The following is a 22,722-nucleotide window of genomic DNA, read 5'->3' as shown; positions in this document are numbered from 1 at the left end:
ATGTAGGAAAGGACCCCATATGTTTTGGATCAGGAATCATTGATGTTATGGCTCTTCTGACTTGTTCTAGGTTAAAAAAATAACACCGAAAATTAAATTCTACCACAATGTCCACTCAAGTAGATGTCAGATTTCAATAAACATTTTATACTATTCTCAGGCACAAGCACAAACATTTTATGATGGTATGCCAGTATGTGAATTTCTGCTTGCAAAGTAAGATTTTCTTACATAGGATGCAAGCAAATTCCTCACCATTTCTAGTTTTTCTTAATCATGATTGACTGCAGCCTGTCCCTTTAAAAGTCTTTGCTCATTCTCTACTCTTTCTTTCTACCATAACTCTCTCAAAATATTATGTAGGTGAAAAATACCAAAGTGACTTAAAGTTAAATTAAATGTTGACAAGATTTTATAATGCATTTGGAACCAAGCTTTAAATCGAAAGTGCTTTTGGACTGATACAATAGGTGCAAAATTTTTAATGACCTATTATGGTATTTAATTCTACTTGATTTAAGAACTGCAAGTTGAGCCTCATTTTTAGTGCAATGTAACAATTACTTTTATGTGAAGCATTTTACATGAAAGCCAATCAATCTAACTATCCCTTTTAATATGAGGTAAAATATCTAATGGACATAAGGTGCTCCTGGATCATTGTCATTATAAAGGGAATATTTATGTACTTTTAGATTTTTGTCAAACCAAACTCCCAATCCAGCTTTACAGTTAATGAGCATTGCAAAGTGCCTCTCTCTAATAATTATCCTTAATATAACTGTACTTTGTATATATTTATAATGACCCCTGTTTGTTCTATTTACAGTATTTATTGTTCTGCTGTACAGTGCTGCATACAAAGGTAACGTTATATAAATAAAAATATATATAAATACATATGCCAATTTCTTTATGAAATTGTTGAAATGGCTCCATATCCTATAGAGATAGTATTTATTTTTTATATGCACAAGATATTGCATTGAAATTTCAAGTATGTTGACAATCTGATTTTGAATTGCAGTCAGACTTCATTTTTGAATATTATCCAGTATAGTACAATATCTCAACTGAATTTTTTGACATTCTATTTTCTATGTAGGTTGGACAAGTGATGAGTGCTCTTCTGTATAAACTAATTATTTCAGATATATTATTACATGCTTATCGTGATCACCCTAAAAGTGCATTAGAGGAGATCTCTTTTGGCCTGTCTTCAAATTTGCTGAGTATTTAAACTGAATTCGTTTCAAACACAAACAATGAAGCCATGGGACATTGTTTTTTTTTTTTTTTAAAGTTAAAATTCTGGCATATAAAAATAGTTTATGGCAGGCTGCGTTGGCCAATATTCATGAGTTACTTTAACCGTAGTCAAAGGGCCCAACTAAAAAAGATTGGGGTGTACTGAAAGTTAAGATAACTTAACAACCAAAATTTATGTTAAAAAATGGATAAACAATACAGTTTAGTTTATTTGATTGTGGAGAAAAAGGCAATTACAGGAAGACAAGACCAAAATTCTTACACTGATGTACACAAACATGAAGGCTAACCAATAAGAAATCTGCCTCTTAATAAATTTCTAGCTATCTATGAAAATACATTTTCTGAGGGGCAGATTTATCAGCATTTTGATTTTAGAGTATTTTTTAAACCACAAATAAACTCATTTCCGTAAAAAACGCAAATGTATAGTCATTTTGTTTGAAAAAGCACAACAAAATTAAAACGTGGAACAAAAATGAAAAGAATACGAAACCAGCAAACTTTTCATGGTTTTTACATTTTCTTCTGAATCTTCGTGGGCTTGCAAAGAAAACAAAAAACAGAAAACCTCTAAAACCGCAAATTAAATAAAGATTTTTACAATTTGCCTAGGACAACTACCATTGATGTGAAAATGACCTTGACATCTTTTAGATGATGAAGTTTTGTATAGGTGTTTTTCAAATTTTTTACGCTTAATAAATCATGAAAAAAGATTTTACATGGAAAAAACAAGCTTTATCACAAAAAACAACTGTGAAGAAGACAAAATAAATGCTCTAAACTGCAAACATAGCTGAATTCTTATACGTTTCCAGATTAGTTTTCATTATGCACATTATCATGTATTTTGTTGTTGTAGAGCACAAAAAATGGCACAAGATAGAAAAACATTGTCAGAGAAAAAATCAATGAAATAATGAGCTAAAACACTGTAACTTTAAAATTGAATCAAACTAGGGAGTTTAAATTGTACCCCTTAGTCTCCTGACTTTATAAACTCCACTGACATCTCTGACTTATATTTAACTAAAAAGAGCTACTCTTCCTGTCATGTATTTACAGAATATATAATTTTTTTATGTTACCCCATGAATTGGAATATGCTTTTTTTCTAGTTTTTTTTTTAATTCATATTTATAAAAACAGATGTGTTTACTGATGTGTTACATACTAAAACAAAAGTGATAAAGTCATTATATTAAAGGAACAAACTAATTTACCAGGAATCCATTAGGTTAAATTTGTTATGTAAATTGCACTTTAGCACATTTCTCTTGCCTGGCAATATGTTTATGCTATCATTATGCATGTAGAAGAAAGATGATCAAGACCTAAACAATCCCAATCAATGTATGGAAGTCATTTTAATTGTATATTTAATTTATATTTTTTAAATATGGTAATATAACTAGTGATGTAGCGAACATCGCCGAAAATGTTCGCGAACCCGTTCGCGGACTTTCGCCAAAACTCGCAAATATTCGCGAACTTTGCGAACCCCATAGACTTCAATGGGAAGGCGAACTTTAAAACCTAGAAAAGCCATTTCTGGCCAGAAAACTGATTTTAAAGTTGTTTAAAGGGTGCCACGACCTGGACAGTGGCATGCAGGAGGGGGATCAAGGGCAAAAACTTCTCTGAAAAATACTTTGTAAAAAAAACGCCAAAAAAAAACCGCAAGCTATTCCTATGTATATGCATAGGCGATAAAACGAAGCGAAAAAACGCGGCGGAAAAACCAAGGCAAAAAAATGCGGCGCCAAAAAAAAACACGGCGAACCCAAAGTGGCGAACATCGGCAAAAGTCTGCGAATTTGCGCGAATGCGAAAACCCGCGCGAATTAGTTCGCCGGCGAACAGTTCGCTACATCTCTAAATATAACCATTGTAATATCAATTCCTATATATAGTTATGTCATCCAGCAATGAAGCCTGCCTTCTTCTTGGTGGAGGCCCATTCAATCCTCATTTTTATGGATTTAGAGGTTTTTGAAACCTAAAATGAAAAAAATGAAAAAACTAATTTTGTCTAAAACCATGAATGCCAGGTGATTTATTAAAACAGCCCTTTTTAAAAGCATGGGAACAAAAAAAGTGGAAAAAGGCAAAAAGCATGAATTATTTGTATTGTTGTACAAAAGAAAGTGTAACCCCCCAAAACCTTTAAAACCACGAATCAAAGAAAGATTAGCTGCCATTGACTTTTACATGACATCGACAGCTTCTAGACGGCATAGTTTTACTTTTGATGTTGCAGATTTGAAGCATAATAAGGTTTAACGCAAAAAAAATCAAGTTACCAGGGTGATTCAATTATCTTCATTAAATACAATGTGGAATAACAGATCCAAAATCAAAGATTACTCACATCAGTGTGCCACAATAAAAATTAAAAAATGGCACCCTAAATAATATTACATTCTGGCACATACCATATACAGTGGTGTGAAAAACTATTTGCCCCCTTCCTGATTTCTTATTCTTTTGCATGTTTGTCACACTTAAATGTTTCTGCTCATCAAAAACCGCTAACTATTAGTCAAAGATAACATAATTGAACACAAAATGCAGTTTTTAAATGAAGGTTTACGTTATTAAGGGAGAAAAAAAACTCCAAATCTACATGGCCCTGTGTGAAAAAGTAATTGCCCCCCTTGTTAAAAAATAACTTAACTGTGGTTTATCAATTTCAATTTTCAATTTCAATATCAATTTGTGTAGTCACCCCCAGGCCTGATTACTGCCACACCTGTTTCAATCAAGAAATCACTTAAATAGGAGCTACCTGACACAGAGAAGTAGACCAAAAGCACCTCAAAAGCTACACATCATGCCAAGATCCAAAGAAATTCAGGAACAAATGAGAACAAAAGTAATTGAGATCTATCAGTCTGGTAAAGGTTATAAAGCCATTTCTAAAGCTTTGGGACTCCAGCGAACCACAGTGAGAGCCATTATCCACAAATGGCAAAAACATGGAACAGTGGTGAACCTTCCCAGGAGTGGCCAGCCGACCAAAATTACCCCAAGAGCGCAGAGACAACTCATCCGAGAGGCCACAAAAGACCCCAGGACAATATCTAAAGAACTGCAGGCCTCACTTGCCTCAATTAAGGTCAGTGTTCACGACTCCACCATAAGAAAGAGACTGGGCAAAAACGGCCTGCATGGCAGATTTCCAATGCGCAAACCACTTTTAAGCAAAAAGAACATTATGGCTCGTCTCAATTTTGCTAAAAAACATCTCAATGATTGCCAAGATCAATATCTTGTGGACAGACGAGACAAAAGTTGAACTTTTTGGAAGGTGCGTGTCCCGTTACATCTGGCGTAAAAGTAACACAGCATTTCAGAAAAAGAACATCATACCAACAGTAAAATATGGTGGCGGTAGTGTGATGGTCTGGGGTTGTTTTGCTGCTTCAGGACCTGGAAGGCTTGCTGTGATAGATGGAACCATGAATTCTACTGTCTACCAAAAAATCCTGAAGGAGAATGTCCGGCCATCTGTTCGTCAACTCAAGCTCAAGATCTTGGGTGCTGCAGCAGGACAATGACCCAAAACACACCAGCAAATCCACCTCTGAATGGCTGAAGAAAAACAAAATGAAGACTTTGGAGTGGCCTAGTCAAAGTCCTGACCTGAATCCTATTGAGATGTTGTGGCATGACCTTAAAAAGGCGGTTCATGCTAGAAAACCCTCAAATAAAGCTGAATTACAACAATTCTGCAAAGATGAGTGGGCCAAAATTCCTCCAGAGCGCTGTAAAAGACTCGTTGCAAGTTATCGCAAACGCTTGATTGCAGTTATTGCTGCTAAGGGTGGCCCAACCAGTTATTAGGTTCAGGGGGCAATTACTTTTTCACACAGGGCCATGTAGGTTTGGATTTTTTTTCTCCCTAAATAATAAAAACCCTCATTTAAAAACTGCATTTTGTGTTTACTTGTGTTATCTTTGACTAATAGTTAAATGTGTTTGATGATCAGAAACATTTTGTGTGACAAACATGCAAAAAAATAAGAAATCAGGAAGGGGGCAAATAGTTTTTCACACCACTGTAAGTTTGGCACCAAATTCCCTCTAATATTTCATATTAAATAATTGATTATTGTATTTAAGGATTCAAGCAATATCATACTTTTCTGCAAACATTATATTGACTTCTCCTCTAATATAGTGATGTCAATTATTTTATGTGCCTACTCAGGGTTACTATGGTAACCCACATCTTTTAATGGAATGACATTTGACAAAATTCCCCAATCTAGATTTATTTCTTTTTTACAAATTAATTACAAATATATGGATTTGAACTGATTTGAACTGGTCAATAATGCTAAGCTGAAAATATATTAAGCAATACATGACAAGTCAGCAAATAATCTTCCAAATGTTCAATAAATGTGTTTACAACAATGCTTTGGGGACAGAGTTTGACTTTCAATTTATATACTAATTCACACAACACCTCCACTGTAGTGACTTATTATTGACAGCATTTGTCACTTGTTCAAAAAAGCTTTCTTATAGAAAAGAAAAAATATCATTCACATATAAATTTAACAGTGTTTTTTTTCCAGCAGATAATGTTGGAGACTAATTTGAGCTCAAGTCAAGTTGAGTTTTGTCAGTTGCTCAGTGAACATTTGTAAATTCTTTCAGTGAGCTGAATAATGTCACAGTAAATCATTTTCAATTTTCATAACAAGAACACAGTTAATAATGAAACAGCTGTTTCAGACTGGGCAAGTCCCCAAATACTCAATTTTATTAAACAAAGGAAATAGAGGTTAATAGGAATTATAATGTTCAAATCCTCATATTCCTGCTTTCAGTTTTTTTTAGAGCTTCCTCCACTGTAGACTTAAATGCCCTTTGGGTCTATGCAAACATGGGACTAAATATTTTTTTAGTATACCTTTTCTTTAAAAAAGTATGCTTGTGGAAATCCAGGAGAATAAGATATGCCTCAATATGGTATACTGGCACTAAACCTAATATCCACTAAGTGTATTTATAAAGCACTCATAGTATGTAATTTTACAACATAGACAAGTACACACAGGGAAGACAACATTATAAAAAATAATAGTAAATAAAAAAGTATAAACATGCTGTGATTAGGTGCCACATGGTGAAAGACACATTAGAAAGGAATCCATGCCTCATACACCCATTTACTAAATGGGTGTATAACATACAGGCACAAATAGGATGGCAAAGTGCACAAAGGTTTGAGCAGTGGCCCTTAAGTCCCAGAACTGGGTAGGTAGTGTTCTAGTGCTTTAAAAGGTAGGATCTGAAATTGTTTTTGAATTGAGTGTTCCTTAAGGTGAAATTCAGTCATAGATTTCATGAGGTATGGTAGACAGGATGGAACTGGCCTGGAGTCACTGTGTGTAAAATGACTACCCTATCATCCTCTTCTTGTATTGATGGTTTTGTACTTTTGTATTGGATGCCTGTTTTCATATTCCTTTTCTTACATAGTTTACTGTTATATCTACAGTATATTTATTTTTTATTCCTGGTAGGAATCCTTACAGTGTAGAAGTTGGAAGGCGCCACAATTCCTGCTATTCTTTTGCTAGGGTGACCATAAAATGTAGTTCATAGGTAGAGGTAGGGATATTACAGTTCACTTATAAATTACAGGTAGTTTGATTTATTAACCTAACCTTTTCTTTTGCTTTGATATGTTTAGGCCACCTGCTCCCTTGAACCTTGTTTTTACTTCTTTCATTCTTTCATTTATTTGATTAAAGGAGGAAGTTATTCTTGCTATTAACTTAATTAAGCTTAGACACACAAACACAAGGTCTGTGTACCAGCAAGATGAAGCAATAGTAAATGTATGTTTCTTGTACACACAATGGTCTCTGAACTAAATGTGCACATACACAGGTAGACATCATCTGCCAATTCAGGCTTTCTGGCTGAACTGACAGCCAATCATCTCAATTATAGGACCAAAGTGACTGCCTTTGTGACAGATATTTGATCAGAGATAGATCAAAAGTTATTGCTTTGGGTGAAAATTTGCATTAACCAATGCACGCATAGGGGCATGTATATGACCTACTGCCACATTCTGTTTAATCACTGGCCCATTTGTATTATCACAATTTGATTTTTACCAGTAATTGACTATAAACCACAAAATAACTTTAAATAAAAGCTAAGAATTAGATGATTCTTTATTCCTCAGAATTGATTCACACACATTGGGCAATGAGCAAGTCCTACACTACACAAAAGGTTAATTGAATAGTATTTCTTTTCTATCTGCATCTGCTTGCATTCAAATTAAATAAAAATACTATTTTTATGGCACTATAATGTTTGAGTGCAAATTTGGGTAATTCTGCAGAAATTGCTATTATTTTATAACATCCTTTATAAAGTACATAACATACTAAACAGTGCTATATATATAGTTATTTATTCACTTCAGTCCTTGTCCCAGTCCTTACCACATACAACTTACACTATTTTATCAAAAGTATACCATAAAGTATACCAAAGTATATCATAAGTATATATGCCTCTCCAGAACCAAGGACATTAATATGACATCAGTTCTTATTTTGTTGTTTTAGGCTTGCCAATTGATGGAGAAATGTTTGTTGGATTTGCTACTACTCGGCCTCAAAAGTATTAGTAAATTTGGGAAATCCAGCCTGGCACACAGTTAAAAATCCAAATGATCCCACAGCCAGGTGTTCATTTGTGTTAAGATCAGAGTTTAGTGCAGGCCAGTCACATTCTTACATTCTATGTGCATATGCACATTATCATGTAGACACAGGAAATTTGGTGCAAAATAGGGTGAACAGACTTAAAAAAACAATATCACTGTAAGTTGTAAACCAGGTAAATTTTATAGTCTACATTGTGTATTTGGACAGGTTTTCCTGTGGTCTCCTGGCATCTGTCAAACACAGACTTGTCTATAAGATTGCCCATGTTCCAACCCATAAAATAATAATTTAAATAAATGTACCTGTATAAGTTGTGTGTAATTTGTTTGTTTGGATTCTCTGGACCATATATTGCACTAGTGTCAGTTTCCTTGGGAGCCAGTATGTTTTTAAATTGCTGGAGGGCTCCAGAGCATCCAGAAAAAAACACACACTGAAACATATATAACATATAAGTCCTTGCAAATAGCACCCTGGTCAGAAAAAAACAGGACCCTGGTGTTTCCTCAATTGAAATAATGAGTCTAATAATGAGATAGTGTGTTCTGCTTCATAGAAAAGGCATTTACTTGATGGATGAAAACAAAACTTTGACTCCTTATAGTTCCTTGGTAAGGCCTCACCTTGAGTATGCAGAACTGTTTAGGGTTCTAGTCCTTAAAGGACAAGGAAAGGCAAAGTCACTTGGGGGTGCCAAAATGTTAGGCACCCCCAAGTGACTTTAATCGCTTACCTTGTACCCCGGGCTGGTGCTGGTCATTTTTTTTTATGCTCACAACTATTTTTTTGATAGAGATAATATTTCGGTTAATTTTGTTGCCTGTTTCACACAAGTAACCCGCCAATCGCGAAATGCGGAAAATCAGTGCAAATCCATGGCTGCCAATTTTTTTCACTCATCTCTAATGGTGATCATTTGGAGGTTCTAAATAAGGAGGAGATTGGGATCATTTGGTTGGTCATTTGACTTTAATGGTCTGTTTTTTGTTTTGTTTTTGTTTTTAACTTTGAATTAACCACTTAACTATAATCTGAGAAAATACTATTTCTACATTCTACTAAATTAAAGCACAGAACTTCAAATTTAAATTAGATTTTAATAACTCATTATAGACTTGGAACACAACATAATTATTTTAGAGGACTGTCAAAATTGTTGTTTTCTCTTACAACCCTTACACTGTATGTGACATAGCTAATTTTGTTTGAGGGGTATAATAAGCAAAATATAAACATTTTTCCTTTTCTTTTTATGGTACACATAAAAATCAGAACCACATAAAGGATAAATTCAGGTTTTAAGCAGAAAGGCAGAGGTGCAGCATGGGAAGAGACATTTCTTTTTCACTATGCTTACTGCGATAAAAGCCAATAAAAGACTTATATTTACAGCCTATGGAATAAAAAGCCATCTGTGGCAGAAAAGCATTTAATCTAACCAAGTGTCAAGTAAGGATAGAAGCTTTTGTACTGTGGGCAGATATATGGTAGTTCAGAGGGCATTCCAGGTTTTTACTCTGACCTGACTTTGTGCAGGGAAAAAGAAAGAAGCATGTATTAATCCACTGATATCAAAACATAATACATAACTGTCTGAATCTTTGGTATACATAAAAACATATCATGTACACTCTGGAAATATATTTTTATGGACAGTATATTCTCTGCTAATGAACAGACTTAAAATATATTGGTATAGGTTATAGTGCATAGGAAACTTTAATGTTTAACCATTTAACCTGTACCTCTTCTGTGCTAATTCTTTGCTGTAACTGGAAAAAGACAGGAACTTTATATCTTAATCATTGCCATCTTGATCAGATCAGTCTTAGCTCTAAGTCTTCTGCTTCCTTTTCTCTCTAAATTATGCAGTAGTTTTGTTTATAATGGTGGTGGACCTATATTCTCAATGATCATGATTTGCTTGATCCTCTACAAATTGGTTTGAGCCACAAAATTACACAGAAATCACTCTAGCACAACTCATGAATAACCTGCTATCTGCAGAAGACAAAAGTCATGTCTCCTTGGTAATACTCCTTGATTTCGCAGCAACTTTTGACACCATCAATAACCTTCTTCTTTCTCGTGTTTTTTTATGACACTGCTCTGCTCTGTTTTTTCCTTCTTAACTTACAAATTGCTCTTTTACAGTCACCTCAGTGGAAACTGATTTTCCCTTGTCTTTTTCTGCTGAGGTTCCTCAAGGCTGTGCCCTAGGCCCCTTATTACTTATGTCATTGTATACTTTGTCTCTTGGTCAATTCATCAAGGCATTTAGTTTCCATACTAATATACAAATATAATCTTTAATTTACTAATCTCAACCTAGATTTCATATCTGAGGCATCTATTTTATAGCTCATATTCACTTAACTAAAATCACACTACATTCATCCTCAGGGTATTTCTACATTATGAATATTTATCACACAAGATGACACCAACATTTTAATTCACTCACCAAGGGGCTGATTTACTAACCCACGAATCCGACCCGAATTGGAAAAGTTCCGACTTGAAAACGAACATTTTGCGACTTTTTCGTATTTTTTGCGATTTTTTTCGGCGTCTTTACGAATTTTTCGTTACCAATATGATTTTTGCATAAAAACGCGAGTTTTTCGTAGCCATTACAAAAGTTGCGTAAAATCGCCCGATTTTTTCATAATGTTAAAACTTACGCGAAAAGTTGCGCCTTTTTCGTAGCTTTAAAACTTAAAAGGTGCGAAGTTTCGCGTAAGTTTTAACGCTACGAAAAAAAGCGCAACTTTTTGCGCAAGTTTTAACGCTACGAAAAATCGCCAGATTTTACGCAACTTTCGTAATGGCTACGAAAAACTCGCGTTTTTACGCTAAAATTGTATTGGTAACGAAAAATTCGTAAAGACTCCGAAAAAATCGCAAAAAATACGAAAAAATCGCAAAATACCGATCATTACGAAAAAAACGCAATCGGACTCATTTCGACCCGTTCGTGGGTTAGTAAATGTGCCCCTTAGTGTGTATAATATATCGACTTCTGCATTTCTTTATTGATTGGCCAATTCATCTAGAGACTGTCATTAATTAAGAAATGCAACTGCCCAACTCACACAATGCTAACCAATTGTTTTTTTAACGCAATACCCCTCTGCTAGTCCCCACACTGGCTTTTGATTCTGTGCAAGATAAAACTGAAAATATTAACTTTGATATTTGAACTTATCTCCTAGTATTCACCAAAGCATTTATTACACTTTTGAAACATCAAGACAAATCATTGCGTTGCTTTGTAATTCCATTCTATGTTTAATCAGTGGGCTTACTTATCAATTTTTGAGTTTTTATGAAATCTAGTTCTTGTCTAAATCGCATAAACTCGCATTTTGAATGGTCACTTATTTATTAATAAGTAAAACTCATTTCAATAAAAACTCAAATACCTCAAACTCGAATTGAAAATATGGCTTGATTTCCCTTAGACAATTTCCACCGACTTCTATAGAAACTCACAAGCTTTTAGATGGTGAAGTTTTACATTCAATTTTTCAGGTTTTTTTGCACTTAATAAATATCAGACATTCAGGTTTTGAAGTTTTTTTAGTGCAAAAATACTTGAATCATAAAAAAAATTCAAATTTCAATGTTGATAAATCTCCCCCTAGGTGTTCTCCCATTCTTTAAGCATTTTAATGATTTCTTAAAACATATCTTTTCATAAGCTTATAAATACTAATTAATACCAATTAATCTAAAAGATGATGCCACTAGCAAAATGCAATACTCATATTTTCCACTTTGCAGAGTCCAGCTCTACATAATTGTGCTATTTGTATGTAATCTGTGTGTCTAATGTATTCCTGTTGGACTGTTCTGATGAGTTCATCTTGGGACAAAACTATAATGATACATGGGCCATTCTTGGGGATATCTTCATGAAAAGAATGGTGAAAAGTTTGATTTGTTTGTGGATTCATAACTTTTTTTACATGGAAAATATCTCCAGGGACAGCTATAGACCAGTAAAATTTACTTGACCCAATTGAGCCATGAACCAGAAACAGATAAAAGAAAACATATTTAAAATGGTGCAGATGGGGTGCAAAGGAAAAACACCCATTCTATCTTTGAGAGAATACGTGCTTATTTTGATCCCCACTTTGGCTGCATTGGTCAGGTCAGCCAGCACATATGCTTGATTGAGCCAGTGCGATTCAAAACTGCAAATGCATCAATCATTACTCTCAGAGGACGGTAGTTCAACAGAAGCTATGTTGTACTCCACTTGTATTAGTCATAAAAGCGTGTACACCATCGATCACAAATAGTTATGGATAAACATAAGCATGTATTTATTTAACCAAGTATAAATCCCTATTCGATGTGTAACATAAGTTATAAGTATATACAATTCTGACAAGTGCAGAATAAAATAATAATGTCTTAGAGCAGCGGTTCTCAACCTGTGGGTCGGGACTCCTTTGGGGGTCGAACGACCCTTTCACAGGGGTCGCCTAAGACCATCGGAAAACTCTTATTTCCGATGGTCTTAGGAACCAAGACACTGCTCCTCTATGGTTGGGGGTCACCATAACATGAGGAACTGTATTAAAGGGTCGCGGCTTTAGGAAGGTTGAGAACCACTGTCTTAGAGAGTTATATAGTTACAAAGTTTTGTATATTTTGAAAACTACATTCCATAACATAACTTTAATAAATATATTCATATTCTCTGTGCAAATCTGGAGCAGAACATACACTAGTTTACACAATAATAGGCTTCAAGGCCACATCAATGACTCATCACAGAACAGTTGTACATCCTATACCTGCCAGATGACTGTTCTTCCTTTTAATCTACACATTTCATGAGGATTTTCTGTGTCAGATAAATCTATGCATAATAAAGCTGGTTACACACCTATCTAGCCATATACTGAATTCCCTTTCAGCTAATTTGTATTATTAAAGGCCTTTTGAGGGTTCCTCAAAAAAGCACTTGGCAGATTAGGCAAAATGAAAAAGCAAACAAATTAATGCCATGTGTGTGCAGTGATATTTTTGCCCAGAGCATTTGAACAATGACCCACTATGAGTTTCATGTACCCATCCACATAAGCAGTTAACCATAAAAACATGGGTAGGTAGGCTTTCACAGGACAATATAAACAATAAAAATATAAAAATAAAGTATACATTTATTATGCAAAATACATTAAAGTCACTAGGCTTTTTTGTGGCTACCATGCAACTTTTTTTACGTGTAGCTTTTTTTCACACATGCAACTTTTTTACACACACAATTTTTTTTTTGGTGAGTTATTTTGCCATGGAATTTTTTTGAAGCAGTTTCACAGAAAAATTCTTCAATAGTGAAATGCAGAATTTTACTGAGAATCTATACCTGGCAAAAAAAAAACAAACAAAAAAAAACCACTCATTACTATTCATTTATTGCAAACATTGTTACATGGGAGCAGTTCCTGGTAATCCCACTGAAATAAATGCTTGCAAAGGAAGCAAAGAAAAATAAGCAGTAAGGATCTTTTAGGGAAAAACCAAACTTCAAAAGCTATTTTATATGTCCATTTAGCTGACTTAATTTGAACAGGCAGAGGTGGGCCAACTGTGTGTCTACAGAGAATTCCTGTTAGGGAAATGTAAAGAATTTATGTGGGAATGACTCTGTGGCCTTATTGTGAGATCTCTGACACCTTGCTTATCCCCCAGGACTCTTTTTCCAACTCATTGCTGTCACTCAGGTCAAGCACTTTGCTATGGGCAGAAAGCTGATTGCCTCATCACTATTAGGTTTGATTGCTTCTGGGAAGAGTGCAGTGAACCAAATAAATTAATTGGCTACAAATCAAAAAACACATCATGATCCAAGAGAAGCTTTTTATAAATAATCTAAAATGTGAGTGTGCAGAACACAGCTGTTGTATGTTGCCAGCATTTTGTAAAAGAAATCGGCTGGCGGAAGAATCTGTAATGCAATATATCCAGCCATGTGGTTAAAATCAGCAGCTGCATTGCTTGTTTTGCCTAAGGATTCACTAAAGAACACCTAGGGCAATAAAAATAGTGGCACAGTCCCAAAGACTTTTGTGTGCTGGGCCTGGTGGAGCTTCTAACTGATAAGGCATTGCGTATACATTAAGGGGCATACTTACCAAGGTGTGTAAAAAATCAAATAAATGACACATATCAATCTGATCAACAGAAATCACCTTATAAAATACAGAATATGCATCAAGCTGTATATTGATCAAAGCATCTGTGTAAAATTCAACTGTCTGTAAATAATGTGTAAAAATGGAGTCCTCCATCACAGCTCTTTAAGTTAAAGGGGATGTTCACCATTTGCAAAGTCCTACCAAAATGGCAGGACTTTGCAAAAGAAACAATTTTCTAAATACAATCAATTAGAGAAAAAACAATTCTTTCAATTTTATTAAATTAGTTCTACCCGTTACCAGATGGGTATTTGTGGAAAAAGTAGTGTTTATTCTTCAATGATGTGTAAAAATGGTCTTCCTCCATCACGGCTTTTTAAGTTAAGGGGGGGTGTTCACCATTTCACACTTTTCCAAATACAATCAATAAGCAAATATTGATTTTTTTCAATTTCATTAATAGTTATTTCTGCCCATTACAAGAGAGCATACTTGGATCCCTCCCCTCTTTCTTGAATCCTTCCAGAGATCAGCAGTGGCTACAACCAGATACACAGCTTGCTTTTGGGTGTGCCGAGTGCCAACATCACTCATTTGCATAGCATTAATCATATAGGCAGTCAATCAGATTAATGCCATGCAAACAGCCTCTTTGAAATCTTTCAATACCTGCCACTCTGGATTGCCAGAGGTTAATAATAAGGCTGCAGCATCCCCTTAATCACTTAGATTTCCTTCTCCTCCTTTAACCCACTTGGCCCCTCCCTCAGGAATTTGCTTTGACTTCTGGTTTGTGGGCATGCACAAGCTCGTTCTAAGCTCAGATTATTAAACACGCCCTCCAGTCTAGCAGCCAATGAAGAGATGGCATTGCAGGTTCCCATAGAAACTCAGCTCTAGCTGTCTGCTTTAATTTCTAATTTTTCTCCTAACTTTCTCACCTGAGCTCAGCTCAAACAAAGCAGAACTTTTATCAGAGACAGTTCTGCCTGTGTGAGCCTGTATTTTTGATGAAATGTATGCTGAATAAGGGTCTGTGTGTGTATGCTGTTTGCAGATTTAAATGTATCTGATTATGTATCAGAGGAAAAATGGCGACCGGGTGAAAGCTGCTATTTGCTTTAGGAAAATGTGATGTGCTAGCAAATGGAGGGGATATATGGAGTACAAATGATGCCTTTTGGTGGGGGGAGACATTGTAGGCAAATGTAGGCTTTACATGACCTTTAAAGCCATGGCAGTCCTTGCAGACGTTTTGTACCTTTCGTAGATCTCTGCAAAAGAAACACTATTTCGAATACAAATTAGCAAAAATTGATAGTTTCCATTTTATTCAGAATAAAAATCTGTGCTTACCCAATCTCAGCTGTTACAAAGTCCTACCACTCCCCTATAATGTTTACTCTAATTTTAACCCAGCAGTTAATGCAATATTCCCATTGACATGAATGGCTTACACAATTGTGAGGTGTTGTAAAATATAGGGATTGAGCAGCGTCAAAGAAAATACACACTTTTATAAATACAGCATTTATGTTACACCACATTTTACACTGTTTTTCATTTGTATTTCATTGTACATGGATTGATAAATATACCCTTGTAATGTATGTGCTAAACAGGCCATCTATCCCAAGGATTTTTCAGGGAGGGTTAAACATTTTTGTTGTGGATGCCACTAAACTTTAGTTACACCTTAGTGAGGACTAGAAGAAAATCATCAGAAAGAGGGAATTCACAAAATCTGAATAAGCTGAAAACAAGAAATATTATTTAACTTAAATTGCCATTACAAGAATACTGGACTCAGAAAAGATATACATTTTTACGCAAAAACAGCCTTTTTGTATGGTTTAACATAAAATTGTCATTCTTAATGCCACTTTAATGAATTTGGAGTACTAAATTAATTCCACAAGTCTAGTGGGTGCTCAATAATTCCTTTTCTTTTCCATTTTTTTTAAAATCTTTGTTCTTTGATAATAACTAAAATATTGGTGTTTATAGCATATACCTAAAACACCAATATCTACAATATATACATGTTGCCTACTACAAACAACTCAACCATGTTGTTTGTCAGTAAAGTAGGGTAAATTTCTGATTCATGCTGGAATCAGCCTGTTAGAGGAGGAAGAACCTCATATCATGTGTTGTAGCAGCTAGAAAAAATATTGGGTTGAGAAACTCATAAATCCCAAAGGTAAAATGAAGTTATACAATCTTTTATGAATTGTACGTTTTGTTTTAAAGGTAAAAAAACAAACCTATGGTAACATGAAAGTTAATAAACCAATAGTTACTTTCAAAAAATATAAACATAATACATATATCCATACATACATATACTTTTTGTCAAACAAATTTCCATAAGCTTGGAAATATAGAATCAGTTGCTCATGGTTTATTATTTTCTGCTGTATTTATTTTAGATTTCAACCATCAAGGTCCTAAAATAAAGAGCTACAAAATAATTAAGTGGGTAAATTACTTTAGCAAAAGGCTTATGCTCTTGATTCTCAAAATAACTCCTTATTTATATTTAAGCCTAAGGCAAACATAGTGGAAAACACCTGAAAATTATGGGTGACTTAAACCTTAAATTGGATTTCAGGTAAAGTATTTAGTATCCAGAATTCTTGGTTCTTCTGGATATGGATTTTCCTGTAATTCGAATCTCCATATCTTAAATCTGATAAAAGACATTAAAACATTAAATAAACCCAATACGAATATTTTGTAACAAATTTGGATTTATGCCACTTAGTTAGCATCAAGTACAAGATACTGTTTTATTACTATAGAGAAAACAGAGATTTACTTAATATGGACTCTATTGAAGAAGTCCTTTCCATAATTGATAGATTTCTGGATATTGGGCTCCTAGATAAGGGATCACATATATGTACTACACAAAAATAAATTAATCACCTGCACTATTCCTTGAAAAGCAAACTAAAAGCATGTAAAAAGTCTCAAATGGTTAATATGTAAGGTCAGGGTTGTAAAATTATCAGCATCTTGCTGTGAAACCTTTTGGAGAAATAATTCTGAATAGCCAATAACAGTAGATTTTACATTTATGCTAAACTTTGCTGCACTCTGAAGAATTAATCTGTTCTTTGAGGCCATACTATTATTAGCAAGACTAATGTATAGGTGATGTCTAAATGAGAGAATGCCAGTGTAATGTAAAAAAAATCTATGAAATGGGTTACTTTTTGTATAAATGGAGTAATAACTTTAACCCCAGATATACAATATGTTTTATAAAGTACAAGGGGGGGGGGCTTCATATTAGCATTCTATGTCTAGAGATTCTGTTATTATTTTTATGGCATACTCTTTATTTCTAAATTCCACTGTTTACATAGCAAATAATTCACTCTACCATTTAAAATTTTATTCTTGAACCAACAAATGTATTTTTTTTAGTTGTAATATTGGTGTGTAGGCGGCCATCTCAGTGCATTGTGTCTGAGTCTGAGCTTTCAGAAGGAGCCAGCACTACATGTTAGAACTACTTTCAAGTAGTTATTCAAACAAGCAATGCAGGATTCTGCTGGAAAAGCTCTATTAACTGATGTGTTAAAAAAATGTTTTCCCGTGATAGTATTCCTTTAAATTTAAATAGCCATTTTTGCATTGTACCTATGCAAGGATGTGTTCAACAGAATACAAAAATCTCAACAAAGACTGAACTCCTGCACTCCAAATGCCAAAAATGGTCTAAAAGCATAAGAGTTGGGCCACATTAATATACAACTAGAAAGAAATGATAAAGTAATGATGAATATGGCATTAAGTACAGATGCATTTAAATAAACCTGCCATTACTGCACAGTCAAGGAAGGCTATGACACAGGCACAGATAAATCATTGAATTTTCTGTTAATAATTCATGAATGTTTAGGTGCAGTCAAACATGAAATATTAGCTGGTTGCAGGCAATTTCAGCTCTGCTTATGAATACCTAGTCCGAAAGAACCTTTTATACAATGTTATCCTGGCTCATTGCCATAACTCTGTTCCACAGGAAAGCAATGGGGGAGAGGAAAACCAATACATCACTGCACACCACCAGTAAAAAGATTCTGGTAGAGATGAGCAAATCAGCCAATATTTGATCACTGCTAAGTTACAGCTCATAAATTCATTTAACAAACTTTATCTTGCCAAATGTAATTATAGCAAAAGAAGGTTGCATCTACACAGACATTTACTTGTATTTGTAATATGTTTTTAAGGTACAGTACACTGTGGTCGAGCATGCTCTATATTTAATATGCAAGATGGTGATTTTCCATGGTTCTTCTATTATAAGCAATAATATTATACACATACGCTATGAATATACTGTCAAATATATTCTTAGAAATTGTGTTTTGTGATATAATATTTGTCACATGACTTGCTGGAAGTCTTGCCTAATAACAATTATGATTTTTTTCGCCAGGCATGGATTCGCAGCGAATTTCTGCATTTCGCCACTTGCAAACTGTTTTGCGAAACTTCTGTGAAAATTTACAGCGATAAAATTTACCGCACATCAAAAAAAGTGCGGGCAATTAAAAAAGTCGAGCAACAAACACGTTTCACGGATTTTGCACTGTTTCACTCATTTTACGGCAAAGCAAAATGGGACAAATTCACTCATCACTACTAACTCAGTACTACTAACACAGTAACTGTTAAGTTTCCTGCATGTTAGTGGCCATGAACAAGCAAGAAGTAACTTCAGTGGTGAAAGTTTTCTCTATACTTGAGTGTTTGTTGAACTGGCAATCCAGCCATAACTAGGGCAGTCTGGTTCTTCTATACACAGAAAAGCATAAAGCAACATTTTTACTTAAATGAATGCATACAAAGTTTTTCGTTTAGAGCTTTAGGTGTTATTTTAGATGCATATAAGGTACAAGAAAAGATCAAATGAAATTCAAAAACATGTTTTGTGGCTTAAATTGATATAAATACAGTATATTTTTTAAAAGGTGTGACTATTTCCGTTATAATCAATGTTACATTATCCTAAACTTTAATATAATGGTGCATATATATATTTGCTTCTACCGTCCAAACAATGTGTAATGCAACCCTTTTTAGATGTTTTTTGGGGGAATGAAATAATATTTTTAAACTGAAAAAATATGCATAAATCAGAATAAAAATTTGCATTTCACAGGGTAATATTCTTCATTAGACTGTTATTGTATTGTGAATTTTGATTACACATAGCAAACTTTTGAAGGCATGCTTGAAGTTGGCGTAATCTTTTGGAGCAAACATACACTACGCACTGGTACAAACAATAAATTCACAAACTTTCTTCCACTGTTGGAAGTGGTGCCTAAAGTTTTCATGTTCACAAATAGTGATGAGAAAAACTTTTCACAAGGCATTGATTAGTGGCGAATTTCCATGAAAAATTTGCAACAATTTTTGTTACGTGCGTCATTTTCCATGTTTCCTGAATTTTTTGCCGTTTCCAGAATCTTTTCATAGTTTCGCACATTTTTCGGCAAAGCAAAACGGGACAGATTTGCTCATCACTATTGCAAAGTCTTAAATAAACTTGCACAAAGGCAAATATGTTCACATATGTTACCCACTTTTATTACATTCCCCCAATAGTCTTAAAAATTATTATTTATTTACAGAATAAGCATTTTTTTCCTGGTGTCGAAGTAAAGGTCTCTGTCTGACTCAGTAAGGCTTTTTATCTAACAAAATATCACCACCATGAAATCACTTTCTGCCCAATTTATTTTTTGCTAAATGTTCACAAATTATTTGATTTTGGAAATTGTTTGAAACTATTGCAAATCCCTTCAGATGTGTGTATCTTGTGACTCTCATAAATATACATTTATTTCTCTTCGGCAATGCTTTGCATAAAAAAAAAATTATTCCCAACTGAAAAATGCTAGTTGAACTAAATTATATATATACTATATATCCTTTTATTGTTGCGCTTAACTGATAACAAAAAGCATTACAAAATGTAAGCCCCCACAAAAGGTTGGCTGATAGGTCCAAACCACAGCACACTCCCAGTAATGCCCCATTTGCTTTATCTGTTATAAAAATGCAGTGTAGCTAGTGGTTGGGGCAATTTGGGCCATGGGCTATTTGATGTTATTTCCCAGTTCTTCCATGCCAGGATGAACATTTACAGTTAAAGTTGATTTGGCCCTGACCTGAACTACACAATCTCTTAGCAATTTATGCCAAAAGAAGATGTCACTGCACAATGATAATCTACTTTTTATTAAATGGTAAGGCATATAGGGCAGAATTGGGGGTCCACTGTGGTGTAGTTTGGGAAGTGGTAGGAAGGCCTCTGGAGAAAGCTTAAGGTTTTAAAACAGCTTCCATTCTACTTTTTTAATAGCACCCATTCATACATAAATTCATCTCTTTCCCTAGAACAGTTTCCAGTTTCTAAACTCACCTGTGGTCTGGGATGTCCTGTAACCAGGCATGTTAATTCTAGTGTTTCCCCTTCTCGTATTGTGTAGACTCTTTCTGAATACCGTTCTTCCTCAATATTACAGGCCAAGCCGGAATGAATTATTCGAACAGTAGGGGGAGCTGTCAACCATTGCCAGAGAGAAAGAAACAGAAGAAAGAAATGTTGTTAGTAATAGGATTATTGTCAACTATTTTAATTTATTACAATTTCAAATGAAAGTTCATTTTCTCTATTCCAAAGGGATGGCCTTTGGTGTGTTAATACTTCTATGGGGAAAAAAGATCCCCCACTATTAGTGATGAGCAAATTTTGCCAGGCATTTACAGCGAAATACTGCATTTCGCCATGGGCAATTTTTTTTGAGAAGTGAACACAAAATTTTGCAGCAGAAAATTCAAGATTGTGTAAAAAAAAAAGTCAAATTGGGCGTGGTCATGTCAAAAAGTCACGTGCATCAACGAAATGTCAAGTACAGCAAAACAGGACAGATTCACTCATCACTACCCACTATCTGTCTATAATGCTCTCTAACTTGTAAAGAGTAATTATGTCCTCTTCAGATCCTTAATATGCTTCTTAAGGACTGGAGCCCAAAACTGGACATTTTGTAGTTTGCACAAAAGCAAAGCATATATCATAAAACATAATTTTGTGCCCAAAAATATGACTCCTTACAACATGTCTTAAAATGTGTTATGTACAGTTGAAATAGGCATTGCAATAATAGTATAATAAGATGTATTACACTATGAAAGGCAAAAATGTGTTCTTATATATACAGTACATGTTTTTTATTTATGACTTAATATATTTCAGTATAATGCTTTCTTGCACACACTGTAGCATTTACCATAAAGAACTGGCTCTTATTATGTCTAAAAAAGATATTTACTTCACTGGCGTGTGCCAAAGATTTTGGGTTAACATATCCTTTAATGAACAAAACACAGTGTCCAGAGAAGTCCCTTCATCAGGTGGCATTATTAAATCCCCCTATAAATGGTTGCATTAAATATATACACACTTTGCATATTGTCCAGGCAGATTTGCTCCATGTGCAGTTTAGTTGGATAACATTTAGAACATTTGGTAACATCATTTTCTAAATAGTGTCACATTGTCATAATAACAACTTATCTGAAAGAAACATAGCAAACTACACATCTATTGTCTAGCAACTACACATCTTCATTTGTAATCTGCTCTAACTTGAGCTGGTTCTGATCAGACATGCTGATAAATCAGATATGTTGATGCTATTTGCTAAATATTTGTTATAGCTGAACTATGGGCCATAACTGTACACTATGGTTCAATAGATGATTTGCCAGATTTGCCAGTTATCTGACCAGGTTTTAACAGCACAAAAGTGATTGTATTGTATTGTATTTACAAATAAAACATAAATCATAAAAATCACTCATTTCGTCCATTGTGGGCTACCAGCAAAAAACAAGCAATAAGATTACCCCAGTACTCATTCCTTCTGTGGAGCTTACATCTCTTTTGGAGAGAAATTAAAGGCAAAGCATGTTTTTTTACACATATTGGTCCTATTTATATATATATATCTCTATATATCTCACCCTGACGACGATCCCCATGTGGATCGAAACGCATCGATGTGAGCGTGGAGCAATAAAATTTTTTTTTTGAGTATATTGAGCCGTGAGTGTTTTAACTGATCTTATATGTATGTATAACTTTATTTATAAAGCGCTACTTATGTACGCAGTGCTGTACAGTAGAATACATTAATATAAACAGGGGTATTAAAATAGATAAATACAAGGTATTACAATCAGCACAAATAAATACAAGATACAGTTGCAAGAGTTAAAGAGTTAAGAGTCAAAGATACAAGAGGATGGAGGTCCCTGCCCCGTAGAGCTTACAATCTATATATATATATATATACAGTATATATAAAAGGATAATGAAGAAGCCGCTCACGCAGGACTTAGAAGCAAACAAAGTAGTTTATTCGGATAAGTGAACTGACGTTTCGGCTGACCCTCAGCCTTTCTTTGTGTTTCTGTTTGGAAGACTGCACCCAGGCAAACTTATACTAACTAAACGTGAGTGCCGGTGATTTTTCTACTTTATATATATA

At 34.4% G+C, this 22,722-nt stretch overlaps 1 protein-coding gene across 2 annotated transcripts in view; it reads right to left on the bottom strand.

The window, feature by feature from the left end:
- Nucleotides 1–22,722, bottom strand: part of mdga2 (MAM domain containing glycosylphosphatidylinositol anchor 2) — a 380,573-nt gene that overhangs the window by 208,319 nt on the left and 149,532 nt on the right. For both annotated transcript variants that reach the window (XM_031891457.1, XM_031891458.1), the window contains exon 2: nt 20,589–20,728. In XM_031891457.1, coding sequence (XP_031747317.1) covers nt 20,589–20,728 — 140 coding nt within the window. The remainder of the gene's footprint in view (nt 1–20,588; nt 20,729–22,722) is intronic.

The sequence above is a fragment of the Xenopus tropicalis genome, chromosome 8, assembly GCF_000004195.4.
Source record: "Xenopus tropicalis strain Nigerian chromosome 8, UCB_Xtro_10.0, whole genome shotgun sequence".
NCBI classification, from domain to species: domain Eukaryota; kingdom Metazoa; phylum Chordata; class Amphibia; order Anura; family Pipidae; genus Xenopus; species Xenopus tropicalis.
The sequence above is the reverse complement of the archived record's forward strand: the minus strand, read 5'-3'. Positions and strand labels throughout refer to the sequence as shown.